The sequence below is a fragment of the Leopardus geoffroyi genome, chromosome A3 (genome assembly GCF_018350155.1).
Source record: "Leopardus geoffroyi isolate Oge1 chromosome A3, O.geoffroyi_Oge1_pat1.0, whole genome shotgun sequence".
NCBI lineage: Eukaryota > Metazoa > Chordata > Mammalia > Carnivora > Felidae > Leopardus > Leopardus geoffroyi.
The window spans coordinates 15,271,230-15,284,948 of record NC_059336.1 but is presented as its reverse complement, the minus strand read 5'-3'; the positions used below and the strand labels follow the sequence as shown (position 1 = coordinate 15,284,948).

At 46.5% G+C, this 13,719-nt stretch overlaps 2 protein-coding genes across 2 annotated transcripts; both read right to left on the bottom strand.

Moving 5' to 3' along the window:
- Positions 1-5,952, bottom strand: WFDC9 (WAP four-disulfide core domain 9). The gene is made up of 4 exons (XM_045444446.1): positions 5,605-5,952; positions 1,834-1,974; positions 723-870; positions 1-211 (listed from the first exon to the last, which is right to left on the bottom strand). Exons 2-4 carry the CDS (start codon positions 1,922-1,924, stop codon positions 181-183), a joined length of 270 nt encoding a protein of 89 aa, XP_045300402.1. The 5' UTR covers positions 1,925-1,974; positions 5,605-5,952; the 3' UTR covers positions 1-180.
- Positions 5,953-8,644: 2,692 nt separating this feature from the next.
- Positions 8,645-10,674, bottom strand: LOC123579630 (WAP four-disulfide core domain protein 10A-like). The gene is made up of 2 exons (XM_045443760.1): positions 10,027-10,674; positions 8,645-8,851 (listed from the first exon to the last, which is right to left on the bottom strand). Exons 1-2 carry the CDS (start codon positions 10,121-10,123, stop codon positions 8,706-8,708), a joined length of 243 nt encoding a protein of 80 aa, XP_045299716.1. The 5' UTR covers positions 10,124-10,674; the 3' UTR covers positions 8,645-8,705.
- Between the last annotated feature and the right edge of the window lie 3,045 nt (positions 10,675-13,719).

The window sequence follows — 13,719 nt, the reverse complement described above, 5'->3', positions numbered from 1 at the left end:
TCGGGTTGGTTGTCAGTTTATTTGGCTGAGACTTGAAACTTCTCAGGACAGAGAGATCAAGGGGAGAATAGAATGGTCCTCAGCCAGGGCAAGGGAATAACTCAACAGGTAGCCAGGCAGCACTCTTCTTAGACTACATGGGCATCCTCTAGCCCACATCAGTGGTGGGGCAGCTAGAGCCTAGAGGTTTAGCATGGATTTAAAGGGTTCTCTGGAAGAGAAAAGTCAGGTGGTTAAAAGTCAGGGAACACCCATTCCCAAACTTAACAACACCCCTGGCCCCGGTTAATGGGAAAAGGAATTTGTTCTGTAATTCAGGGGTTACCCACTTTTAAGCAATTTCTCCCAAGAAGTTTGTCAATTCATCACACAGGTGGAGACTGGGCCTCGTGGGCCTGCCTGAGACAAGGGGCCCACACAGAGGCCAGACTAAGGAGTCCATAATCGGGGCCTTGGACAAAGGAGGGATGAATAACTGATGGGTGACCTTTTGGGGGAACTGAATGAGAAGGGAGAAAAGTGGAGCCCCCCATGTTTGTGTCTTGATTTATTTTGCCCTGAATGTCAGCCTAGGTACAGAGATAGTAGGGCATGGACTTATGCTGCCTGTTTCTTTGTCCGGGATTTGGGTGACTTCTGTTCCAGGTCCCACCTTCTGAATGAGGGTGACCAGTAGTGAGGAAGCCTATCTAGGCCCGACCTTGCCACTCCAAACAACTCACTCATTGTCCAAGCAGATGTTTCCACAGAAGGTCCAGCAGCATGTATGATTGGGAGATAAACACTCCTGTAATCTAGTGCACCTCTTCTCACAGTACTGTAACAGAGGCTGTATCCAGCACTGCTCGACCACTCTTCTTCCAACTGAAACTGAGACGATAGATGTTGGCAGATCCATCCACCCACAACTTAGAGAAGAAACCCTTCTCAAGCTTAACTATCCCCAAGCTCTGGAACCTGAGCTTGAAGTCACAAACAAAACATTTCTCTGCGTTTTAAGAAAATCCTTTTCTTGAGTTCTAGTTGTGTCTGTTCACAGGAGACCATTCTTGCATGCCATGCCTTCCCTCTCTCCCCACAGCCCTACAGCACTGCAGGCATTCGGGTCCTCCCCAAGCTCCCTAAAGATAGGACCCAGGACAACCTCATCATCTAATGGCACCACTTCACCAAGTCTATTCTCATGGGACGTTGGATTTCAGAGCCTGCAATATACTGTAGCTCCAATTTCCACACCCAGTTTGCAGAGTGGAAAACTGAGCTGGGGGAGAATAGGCACCTATATTTCCCCTTGTCTATTTGCTTCCTTGCTGGTACCACCTAAGCACTCAGCCTCTCCCCAGATTCCCAGTATCTTTCCCTGGCCCACAACCCTCCTTTTATTATCCCCATTTTATCCTCTGACCCCAAACTTAGACTCTAAGGATCCCTTATTAGTTTTTTCCAGTTTTCATATTCCAAGGAAATAATATTGCCCTTTTGGTATTCATCAAAGGCACAGAGATTCCGAAAAGAAGGGCTCAGAGGGAAGCTCTGTGTTGGTGCTTCCCCTACCTGAGGTAGTCTACCTTTGTCAAATATCATTTCCCACAAGCTTATGGAATGGACTTATGGACTGAACTGTGTTCCCTTTCCATATACCCATGATTGTTGCTTTCAGAGATGCGAGGGGGAGCATGGAGGGGCACTTGATTGGCAACATCCAACCAAAATCTTTCTTGGGTGTCTCAGCTCTAAGGAGGGTTGGGATCCGGGAAAGGTGGTCCCTGAATCAGCTACACCAGACATCCCAGGCCTGGGCAGAGACCCCTCCTCCCTTGCCATACCACCTACAAAATGTCTTGTTCCTGAGGCCTCCCAGCACAGGCAGAGGCATCACAACCCCATAGATGATCACGTTGAGTAGGAGAACCCAGGGCTTCATGGTAGTAGTCTCTATGCGTGTTTGGGTTAAGTTCTGGTCTTCTCCCAATGCTGCCAGAGGTACAACAGGAATTAAGGAGAGTAGGATCAGAAAGAGAGAGAACATGCTTATGAATATTGGGTTATTCTTTCTCCTACTTTCCCTTTACACCCTCTGTCACCCAACAACATATCAAACTAGCCATTGGCTTCCCAAGGCTGCTTCCCTATCTCACGTGACAGCCACTTCCTTTGCAAAACTTTTTCGTTTAAAAGTGCATTGCGAGAAAGAATGAAGTCTGGCCGTTTGTAGCAACATGGATGGAACTAGAGGGCATTATGCTAAGTGAAATAAGTCAGGCAGAGAAAGACAGATACTATATGTTTTCACTCATATGTGGATCCTGAGAAACTTAACAGAAGTCCATGGGGAAGGAAGGGGAAGGGGGAAAAAAAGTTACAGAGAGGGAGGGAGGCAAACTATAAGAGGCTCTTAAGTACTGAGAACAAACTGAGGGTTGTTGGGGGGTGGGGGAAAGGGCAAAGTGGGTGATGGGCATTGAGGAGGGCACCTGTTGGGATGAGCACTGGGCGTTGTACGGAAACCAATTCAACAATAAAATATATTTAATAAAAAATAAAGATGCATTGTGTTTTCTGATTAAAAATCGATAAATCTTCAGTTTGTATAACTAGTCAAACAACAAAAAATATAAGAAGGAAATAGATAGGCATTCGTAATTGCACCACCCAGAGATAACCAGTGTATGTGTATCCTTTTGTTGCCCTCAATATTTTTATGGACCTGGATAATAGAACCCACCAAGTGTCCTGAATATGTTTTTTTTTTTTTTTTACTTAAGAACATATGTAATAGGATAATATAATGGAAGTGTTAGTCTAGACGCTATGACAGAGTGCCAGAGTGAACTCAAAATGAGTTACGAGAGATGGGTTACTCAGTAGGACTTGAGAAAGTTGACAGCCAAGAACGGGTCAGGGACCTCTTAAACTTTGATCTAATCAGATGACCCAAAGTTAAAGGAGTTGTAGAGAGGCCTTCAACGATTTTATTGGTACAAAGCTCTGCTCGGGAAGCAGGGAAGCTGTCTTCTAATTCCAAGTTGAGAGAAAAGGCTTTGTGGATACTACTCATAGAGCTTACTGTGTGTCCCAGAGGTTTGTAGGGACACCATAGATCTGAGTCATGACTGAAGGCTCTAAAGGGTGAGGGATCTGGCCAGAATGGCCTTTAGTAGCAGAGAAGAGGGCTGCAGTTGGGGCACATCTAAATTGTAAATGGCCAGATAGTGTTTTCTGTCTGCAGCGAACTCTTGGAATCTCCCACGAAAAGGCGCCAGCAGCACAAAGCCAGCTTAGGATAGCATCTACTGTGTGAGAGCTGTCCTACTTCCTCCTGTGGGTTCTCCCTGCCTCTACTCTCTAGGAAGCAGAAATGTTTTTTAGCCAGATGGGGGTGACAGAACAGAATCACAAAGAGCCCAAGATGGAGATACCGATCCCATCCTTTTCCACAACTAGAGCTTCTGAGGGAGGAGCGAGTCCACAGTTCTCAACAATTGGTGGAGTTGTGGTTCGTTCCATGGACCTGCACATTTAACTATTAGGTTGAGATGTTTTGTGACTGAGCAGTCACACAAAAGGTGGGGCTCCTGCCTACATTTTCCAGGAGGAGAAAAGAAACAACTAGCCATTCTGAATAAAGAATACACACAAGGGAGACAAAATAATATGATCACATCACACAAGTCATGCCAACAAGCCAACTATAAATATCATGATCAATCCCCGAGAGATGGTTAAGGAAATTGTTAAGGAAAAAAGAGTGAAGCAGAAGATGAAACAGCCTGCTGACAACTGGCAGCTGAGGGGTGGGGGGAAGATAATTACCAGTCAATTTTCCCAGTGCTCTACTGTCTGCCCCCTTTAACCTTTACCTTCTGCTTTGCCGTCCTGAAACCAGAAAGGAAGGAAAACAAAAGAGCCCAAGGAAAGATCAAAATTCTAATGTTATGATGGCATCGTCACAGGTAATGATGGTCCTTGTTCCTGAGAGTCTTTACATTTGCTCAGAAGTTTTCAACCAAGCAGAAGAGACTCCTCTGCACTGTCCAGTATGGTGGCCCTTCCCATATGTGACTATTTTAAGTCAGCTTAAAATTCAGCTTCCAGTCCTTTCAAGCATTCCATAGCCACACGTAGCTAGTGGCTATTACATTGGGCAGCTCAAACATCAAACATTTCTATCATCACATAAAATGCTACTGAAAGACGCTGCTCTAGACGAATCGACCAAAATGCCTCTGCTCAAAAGCAAGTGTAAGTCATACAGATCATTTAAAAGGTGCAAAATGTTTCCAAGGGGCCTTTGAAAACTTACTCTCCTTTCAGAATAAGTGAAATTTAGAAGCTGGAAAAATGCAAGATTTAGGCATGTGAATCTTTGGCACGCTGACTTTGAGCAGGTTGGATTTAGGAGACCTGAAGGGAAGAGGAGAGAAGGAGATTGTGGGGAGAAACAAAGGAGAGCAGCTTTAAACGTAAAAGATCAGATGCTGGGGGGACTTCCACTCGTAGGTGCTTACATCTGCGCTCCCACATTCTCCATTCAGAAGCTGTGTCCCTGCCAGCCTGCCTCAGCACGGCTTGATGAAGGAAAACTGCCAAGTGAAGGCATTGGGGCTCATTTACCATGGGGCAGTGTTTACCAGAGGATACAACCTGACTGGTGAAGCTCCAGGGCAAAGGCAAACTATCTTCGAGCACGGCAGGTTTCCAGAAATCCTATAAATCACTCACGTTGTTTGCACAAGCAAGCCAGCTCAAGGTGGCAGGGTGTCCGATTTTGAGCCTGGCTCGGGCTGTTTCTGTGGTCCTCTGAGGGCATCGGCACACGGCAAGAGAGACACGCAATGCCGACGCTCCGTCCTCCACTTACAGGTGGGATCTGAGGTAGGAGGTAGCTGGGTGAAGGTGAGCACGCACTGGGGCAGACCTGGGGTCCTGGAAACTGCCTTTTGCGCAAAGAAGGAGGAAGACTGGTGCACAGTAAATCCAAAGCCAGGGGTTCCGTGCAGCTATTTGTTTGCATCTAAAAATAGCACTCTCCACCTAAGTTTTCCAGAACTTTGAGATCTGTTCATTGACAAGGCCTTGCTCTTAGTCCGGTTTTCTGCGTTCCTTACTTGCCCTTAAAGGGTGTTGAGGATCCTGGGGATGTCCTATCCCCTTCTTCGCACACCTCAGGTGCCCTCACTGAGCCAGAGAAGAGAAATATAATCACGCCCAGGCTGGGCACTACTCACATAGGGAATTCTGGGCGACCCTTTGGGCATCTTTTGAGACAGAGTGTAGGGTGATGACAAGGCCCCTGGGCATCACAAAGACCCAGAACTACTGCTCCCCTCAGAATTCAGGGTCCTCGGCTTTCCAGATAATGTTTAAGAGGAGAAAGTGTTAGATTTAGTTAGAGTCAGCGATACGGGCGTCTTGTTTCACGTCTGCCCCTTTTATTTGTGTGACCTCGGACAGGTATGTCACCTCTCTCCCAATTTTCTTATTTGAACACCGGAGACAACAATCCCCATCTCACAGAAATGGTGTCGACACCACCTGGGCCGGGAACTCCTCCAAGAAGCCACAAATACAATGTCATGCCTCAAGACCCTTACCCCCACCTACCTCTGAAGGTGTCTGGCGTGAGTGTCTGCAGTAACTGGCTGAAAGCTCTTTTATGTGGCCACTTCCACCCGGGGAGCGGGAGGGGAGGTAGTGGCTTGGAATGGGGGGCAGAGGAGCAGCAAAACAAAGTTCAAAGGCCTGGAACTTAATGGGGATTGGGTTGTGGCAGATCTGTAAGTTCTACCCAGGAACTACACGGTGGCCGTATCACAGACTCTTTCCTCTGATATTCTCCCATTCCAAAGTATCGGATTTTCTCTGATGTGAGCAGCACCTCCTGTAAGCTGGGAGGAACGCTGTGTACCCGAGTCAGCTCTGGCCACCTAAGCAGACCCAAGTCTAGACTCTTTCTGTGGCGCATCTGATTCTACCCAAAGGCGGGGAGTGAAGGGCAGTTTGTACAGCTATTTGCCTTGGACTTGCTTTGTGCTAATAAGGTCCCACCCTCCTCTGTATTGATTCTCTTTTGCTATTTCAGGCATCACACTGTCTCCCACCAAATGCCCTGGGGGTCGTAGGTGGATACAAAGAGACTGTGTAGGAAGGACTTTAGGAAAGACAGATGACCACCCAGCAAATGAGGGAAGGGAAGTGATGGAATCTATCATGAATCTTGGCAGTTTGTGAGGTGAAGGGTGGGGGGATCTGCTCACCAAATATCAGAGAGGAGCAGTATATTGGGCACTCGTACCCATGACTTGGAGCTGATTAGACAAAAGAGAAGAGTCAGGTGGGCAGGGGCCAGGGCTCCCGAGGAGCAGACCTCCTTCTTGCAAACTCTGTCTCCAGGAATATTTCCTACACTGTCTGGAGACACCCATATGCAAGTGATGTGCCCCAGGATGTGTCGGGTGCATCGAGCAGTGGGATTCCAGGGACTTGGCTGAGGAGGGTGGACTGTATAGAGACAAAAGGCAGAATTTGGGGACCTGGGTACAAATGTGTGGGAGCAAACTGAAGGGAACTTTGAGGGGGGCTGCAAATGGTGCCAAACCTAAAGCTACTGAATTATGGATTCCCAAGTCCTTGCTTTCTATGGTAGGAAAACGATGTTCTGTACAGGGCAATCACAGCCCTGCCCTGGGTCTGGCCCAGATGTTAGGGGCCCTTCGGGGTCCGTTTGAGGAGCACCGTCACTGAGAGTGCCAAGGAGCTTCCTCCCAGGATTCTTGACACTCTTGGTTCCGGATCGTGCAGATGGGTATGCAAAAAAGCTGTGTAGAATTTAGGAAAACAGCAGGCTCTGGCTGTCACTATCCGTATATTGTATACACACAGGCACACACATGCACACGCACACACACACACACAGTGTATATGCACACACATATATAAACACACACATTTTTACACACATATATAAACACCCCTCATATACATACACACATGCACACACAGACGTACAAACACACATATGTTTACACACACCCATATGGACACAGATGTGTGTACAGGTACATACACGTTATCATGTATGTATACATATTATTATACGATTATATATACACATATACACACATATATTACACCTGTATATAATACTTGCTCATGTATTTCTGACCCATAGTGTGCCTATGTTTTCTTCTACAGCTGCAAGGTTGTGTTGTTGGTGCCTGCTCTCATAGTCTCCGTTCCCGAGCTCTCCATATATCCTAGAAATCGATTACTCCACAGGCATTTGCGTTTTCAAATGGATATATAATTGACATATAACATTACGTTGGTTTCAGGTATACAGAATAATGATTCAGGGGCGCCTGGGTGGCGCAGTCGGTTAAGCGTCCGACTTCAGCCAGGTCACGATCTCGCGGTCCGTGAGTTCGAGCCCCGCGTCGGGCTCTGGGCTGATGGCTCAGAGCCTGGAGCCTGTTTCCGATTCTGTGTCTCCCTCTCTCTCTGCCCCTCCCCCGTTCATGCTCTGTCTCTCTCTGTCCCAAAAATAAATAAACGTTGAAAAAAAAAAATTTAAAAAAAAAAAAAAAAAAACAGAATAATGATTCAAAATTGGTGTAGTGAGATGATCATCACAATAAATCTAGCGAACAGTCATCACCACACTATTACACATTTGTTTTCCTTGTGATGAGAGCTTTTAAGATCTAGTCTCTTAGGAACTTTTCAATACTGCTACACAGTATTGTTAACCACGGTCACCATGCTGCACAGTACATCCCCAGGACTTACTCATTTCATAACTGGAAGTTTGTGCCTTTTGAACACATTTTGTTCACACCCTACCTTCCTCCTCTGACAACCACCGAATTGTTCTTCGCACGCGTGAGTTTGGGCTGTCTTTGTTTTCTACTCACATATAAGTGAGATCATACAGCGTTTGCATTTTTAAAGGGATCCAATCTCCAGAGAAAAAAATGGCTGCTCGTGGAAATGTAAGCATCACTTAGGAATCCTTTTTGGATAGTTGGTCTCAGGGTAAAGGGTGAGGGTTGAGTGTCTTGGGCTAAAACTATCCCACCCAGGAAATGTTGAAAGAGGACACAGTTTGTGGAGATCTTCCCACAGCCACTAGGATGAACAAGTAGAGAAGAGGAGGCAGGTGAGAAAGGAAAGGCCGAGGGGCTCCCCCTAAGGGAACAGAATGGGGAGCACAGAATGGAGGTAGATTAAATTTAAGAGGCGGCCCCTTGGGGTCTCCTACTCTGTGCCCCAGAGTGTAGCCCCATCTACCTCATTTTAACTTGGCCTTTCTGACTCCAGGCTGAGGAGTGTTCTGGTTAGCACCGGGAGATACCATAAATGAGCAGTTTCTCCCTGGCAGGACTGTTTCAGTGAGCAGATCAACAATGAGGCTGGGCCTCAGGGGCCTGCAGGGGAGCAGGGGCCGATGGGAGAGAAAATAGAGAAGCATGACAAGGGGAGAGAGATCAGAGCCCCGGACTCAGAGAAAGGGTCTGCACTGGGTCCTCAAAGCTTACAGGCACAGGGAGTAAAACAGGCAGGTCTGTGAACATTTGTGCTGGTTTATTTGACAGGAACAAGCGGTTCAGACAGGAGGGAGGGTGCATTCCTCTTGACATCCTGGTGCTGGTCTGCCTGGAGGGTTAGGGGAGCGGGGTGCACAGCCCATCTCCCTCACCCACTCCCTAGAGTGTCATGCAGATATTCCCACAGAAGGTTGAACAGCATATGTTATTTGCTTGACAATCTTGGTGATATTCACATGGACGTCTGCACATATATATGTTGGTGTGCTTTTCACAAACCTTGACTTCATTGAACTGCTCTATTTCTGAAACAGAGCAGGAGCAGAGTCAGTGGAACCAGACCCCTAGAGATCATGTGTCTCAAGCTTAAAGCCTCCCCAAAGACCCCAGTACCCAGGTCCCATTTATGAAGCTCTTGGACTTTTCAAGGCACTCACTTTCTGCCCTTTACACCCAATCCTGGTGATTGGTAGTATCTTAAATCCTATATCCCTCCACTCTAGCCAACAGATCTCAATGCCTGGCCTTCCTGGGCCCTCTGCATTCTCTGCAGCCAGGAACGTGTCTCCCAAGTTAGTCATGGTCTTGGTGAAGTCACCGCCATAGAATCTACACTATAAGAAACTCAGCAAAGTCTGAGACATCCTGCAGAGCCACTCACTCCCCAGAATTTGCAGGGTCCAGAGAGGAAGATGACCTGTCACCTTCCCTCCTCTCTCCTGTGCCTGTCACTGTGTCCAGGACCCCTGCCCCTTCCCAGAAAATACCACTTGCACTATTTCCCTTCCGCTGCCATCATCCTGGTCCCTCTGATGAGAATTTGACTTGACCCTGGACACTCCAAAACTTATTTTCCCAGGGCCCTTTCATTCTGTACCCACCCCCATCAATATCTCTGGATGCTTACAGGTCACATATGGGCAGAAATCCAAGAATAGCGGTTCGGTGTCCCCAAGTGATTCTCAGCCCTGATGAGGGTACACTGCTCTGTGTACCATTTGTGTCTGGGTACTTCGAATGGAGAATCAAAAGACAAAGTTTCCGGGGCGCCTGAGTGGCTCAGTCGGTTAAGCGTCCGACTTCAGCTCAGGTCACGATCTCGCGGTCCGCGAGTTCGAGCCCCGTGTCGGGCTCTGGGCTGATGGCTTAGAGCCTGGAGCCTGCTTCTGATTCTGTGTCTCCCTCTCTCTCTGCCCCTCCCCCGTTCATGCTGTGTCTCTCTCTGTCTCAAAAATAATTAAACGTTAAAAAAGTTAAAAAAAAAAAAAAAAAAAAGACAAAGTTTCCCCCTCCACCCCCATCAGTGTTCCAGTGCTGGGTAAAGGGGCCAGAGGGCTATCGTTTGGAAAGACCCAGAATCTTCATAGTGCTGTGGTCAGAGTAGGGTGTGATTTAAGGTTCCAATTTCCAGGTCCTCCCCAGACGGGACACAGCCTCCCCTGGCCCCTTTCTCTCCCCACCCCCTTAGTGCATCACCTACTCTGCATCCTGTTCAGTGTACGGTGCCCTCCCTGGACCTGTAGCAGCAGCAGCAACACAGAGAGGAGCAGGATGGGCAGGAGAGCCTGGGTCGGCATGACTCTGGCCGGAGTGGAGAGCTCTCGGTTTGGGAGTCTCTGGGTGCTTGTCCTGGGCTCCTCCCTGCTTCCACTGGCCAAACAAGGAGGCTTTACCCTCCTCCTCTTTGCCTGCCCTTACCATGGCCTGTTCTCTGGGACTTAGACTCTTCAGATGACTCCTCCTCTCACATGATTTACTCTCTCCTTTGCAAACAATATTTCCTACTTTCTAATGATAAGATGATTCACAGAAAGAGGGAAGAAGGTATAATTTTTAAGAATTGTCATAATCTAACTGCAGAGAATTAACCTGTGCCTGTTTGCATTACCATTCTATTTTTTGCATATTTAACATAAAGTATCTATTGTTTTCTCACATTTAGAACAACTGACCTTTTGTTACCCATCTGGTCCCACCCTCATCTAATCAGGAAAGTATTCCCCAGTGTGGTTTTCCATAATTACACATGTCTAACTGAAGATAAATATCTATTGTCAGGGTGCCTGGGTGTCTCAGTTGGTTAAGTGTCCGACTTCAGCGTAGGTCATGAACTTACAGTTTTGTGGGTTCGAGCCCCAGGTCGGGCTCTGCGCTGACAGCTCAAAGCCTGGATCCTGCTTTGGATTCTGTGTCTCCCTCTCTCTGCCCCTTCCTTGTTCCTGCTCTGTGTCTTTCTCTCAAAAATAAATAAACATTGAAAAATTTTAAAAACTTATCTATTGTCAAGCATTTGCCTTGTTCTAATTACTGATTATCTAGACAATATTATGTTGGGCATTGTCAACCATAAACCTTTTAGTTTTTAGACTAATATAAGAGAGGTAGAATTTATGGGTATAAGAGTTAAGTTATTTCAAGTATAAATAAATAAATGCACACATATATACGTTTACCTGTATAGACACACACATACTTGGAGACACAGAGAGAAGGAGAATGAGATTTGTAATTAAACATGCTTGCATCATGTTGAACTGAACAGAGGATGACTGTCAATTTCCTCAAACTTTGAAAGGCACCACAGCATAAATCAGGAGATGTTGTGGGGAATCAGCCCTCTATTGGCTATAAAAAATTGAGTAGCAGAGGAATGTCCTTAGGTTTTGTGCTTGTGCTAAAGCAGATGAGGAGTGGAATCCTGATTCCAATATTTGCCAGCTTTGTAATACTGGGACTATCCTATGACCTTTATAGACTGCGTTTACTCATTATTTCTTGGCACCTCCACTGTGAGGATGAAATAAAATGGCATCTATAAGCACCTTCATACTACCTGGCACAAAGCAAGTGCTCAATGTAACATTTGTCTTCTCTCCATTCTCCCTTCCCAACCACACATAGCAAGCCCCGCACAAACAAGGACCAAAAGAAGTCTCTTACCTCTTAGTTTATACTGGGTTATAAGACCCAGCCCTGGAATTGGACTCTTAGAAGAAAAACCTTTTGGTCCAGGAGTCAGTGGGATTCTCATGCTTATGCAAGCAGATCCGCTGACTCCACGTGGATTGGAGGCATAGCCAGGAGTAGACGTACAGGAACCCCAAAACAGCCATTTCAAATGAACTATGTCTACTCTCTTAAAGAACAGACAGTGTGGGGGAATTTGTTCTGGTTTTCTGGAGGGAGGAGGTGAAGTCTGCTTCAGGGACCTTTTCTCATCCTATGAGGTTGAGGGTCAATTACTCTACCTTGTCCTTCAACTTATTTCTTCCTGTCGATAGGCTCCACGACCTACTCCCTTAGGGGGAGCCCCTCGGCCTTTCCTTTCTCACCTGCCTCCTCTTCTCTACTTGTTCATCCTAGTGGCTGTGGGAAGATCTCCACAAACTGTGTCCTCTTTCAACATTTCCTGGGTGGGATAGTTTTAGCCCAAGACACTCAACCCTCACCCTTTACCCTGAGGCCAACTATCCAAAAAGGATTCCTAAGTGATGCTTACATTTCCACGAGCAGCCATTTTTTTCTCTGGAGATTGGATCCCTTTAAAAATGCAAATGCTGTATGATCTCACTTATATGTGAGTAGAAAACAAAGACAGCCCAAACTCACGCGTGCGAAGAACAATTCGGTGGTTGTCAGAGGAGGAAGGTAGGGTGTGAACAAAATGTGTTCAAAAGGCACAAACTTCCAGTTATGAAATGAGTAAGTCCTGGGGATGTACTGTGCAGCATGGTGACCGTGGTTAACAATACTGTGTAGCAGTATTGAAAAGTTCCTAAGAGACTAGATCTTAAAAGCTCTCATCACAAGGAAAACAAATGTGTAATAGTGTGGTGATGACTGTTCGCTAGATTTATTGTGATGATCATCTCACTACACCAATTTTGAATCATTATTCTGTATACCTGAAACCAACGTAATGTTATATGTCAATTATATATCCATTTGAAAACGCAAATGCCTGTGGAGTAATCGATTTCTAGGATATATGGAGAGCTCGGGAACGGAGACTATGAGAGCAGGCACCAACAACACAACCTTGCAGCTGTAGAAGAAAACATAGGCACACTATGGGTCAGAAATACATGAGCAAGTATTATATACAGGTGTAATATATGTGTGTATATGTGTATATATAATCGTATAATAATATGTATACATACATGATAACGTGTATGTACCTGTACATACATCTGTGTCCATATGGGTGTGTGTAAACATATGTGTGTTTGTACGTCTGTGTGTGCGTGTGTGTATGTATATGAGGGGTGTTTATATATGTGTGTAAAAATGTGTGTGTTTATATATGTGTGTGCATATACACCGTGTGTGTGTGTGCGTGTGCATGTGCGTGCCTGTGTGTGTACAATATACGGATAGTGACAGCCAGAGCCTGCTGTTTTCCTAAATTCTACACAGCTTTTTTGCATACCCATCTGCATGATCCGGAACCAAGAGTGTCAAGAATCCTGGGAGGAAGCTCCTTGGCACTCTCAGCGACGGTGCTCCTCAAACGGACCCCGAAGGGCCCCTAACATCTGGGCCAGACCCAGGGCAGGGCTGTGATTGCCCTGTACAGAACATCGTTTTCCTACCATAGAAAGCAAGGACTTGGGAATCCATAATTCAGTAGCTTTAGGTTTGGCACCATTTGCAGCCCCCCTCAAAGTTCCCTTCAGTTTGCTCCCACACATTTGTACCCAGGTCCCCAAATTCTGCCTTTTGTCTCTATACAGTCCACCCTCCTCAGCCAAGTCCCTGGAATCCCACTGCTCGATGCACCCGACACATCCTGGGGCACATCACTTGCATATGGGTGTCTCCAGACAGTGTAGGAAATATTCCTGGAGACAGAGTTTGCAAGAAGGAGGTCTGCTCCTCGGGAGCCCTGGCCCCTGCCCACCTGACTCTTCTCTTTTGTCTAATCAGCTCCAAGTCATGGGTACGAGTGCCCAATATACTGCTCCTCTCTGATATTTGGTGAGCAGATCCCCCCACCCTTCACCTCACAAACTGCCAAGATTCATGATAGATTCCATCACTTCCCTTCCCTCATTTGCTGGGTGGTCATCTGTCTTTCCTAAAGTCCTTCCTACACAGTCTCTTTGTATCCACCTACGACCCCCAGGGCATTTGGTGGGAGACAGTGTGATGCCTGAAATAGCAAAAGAGA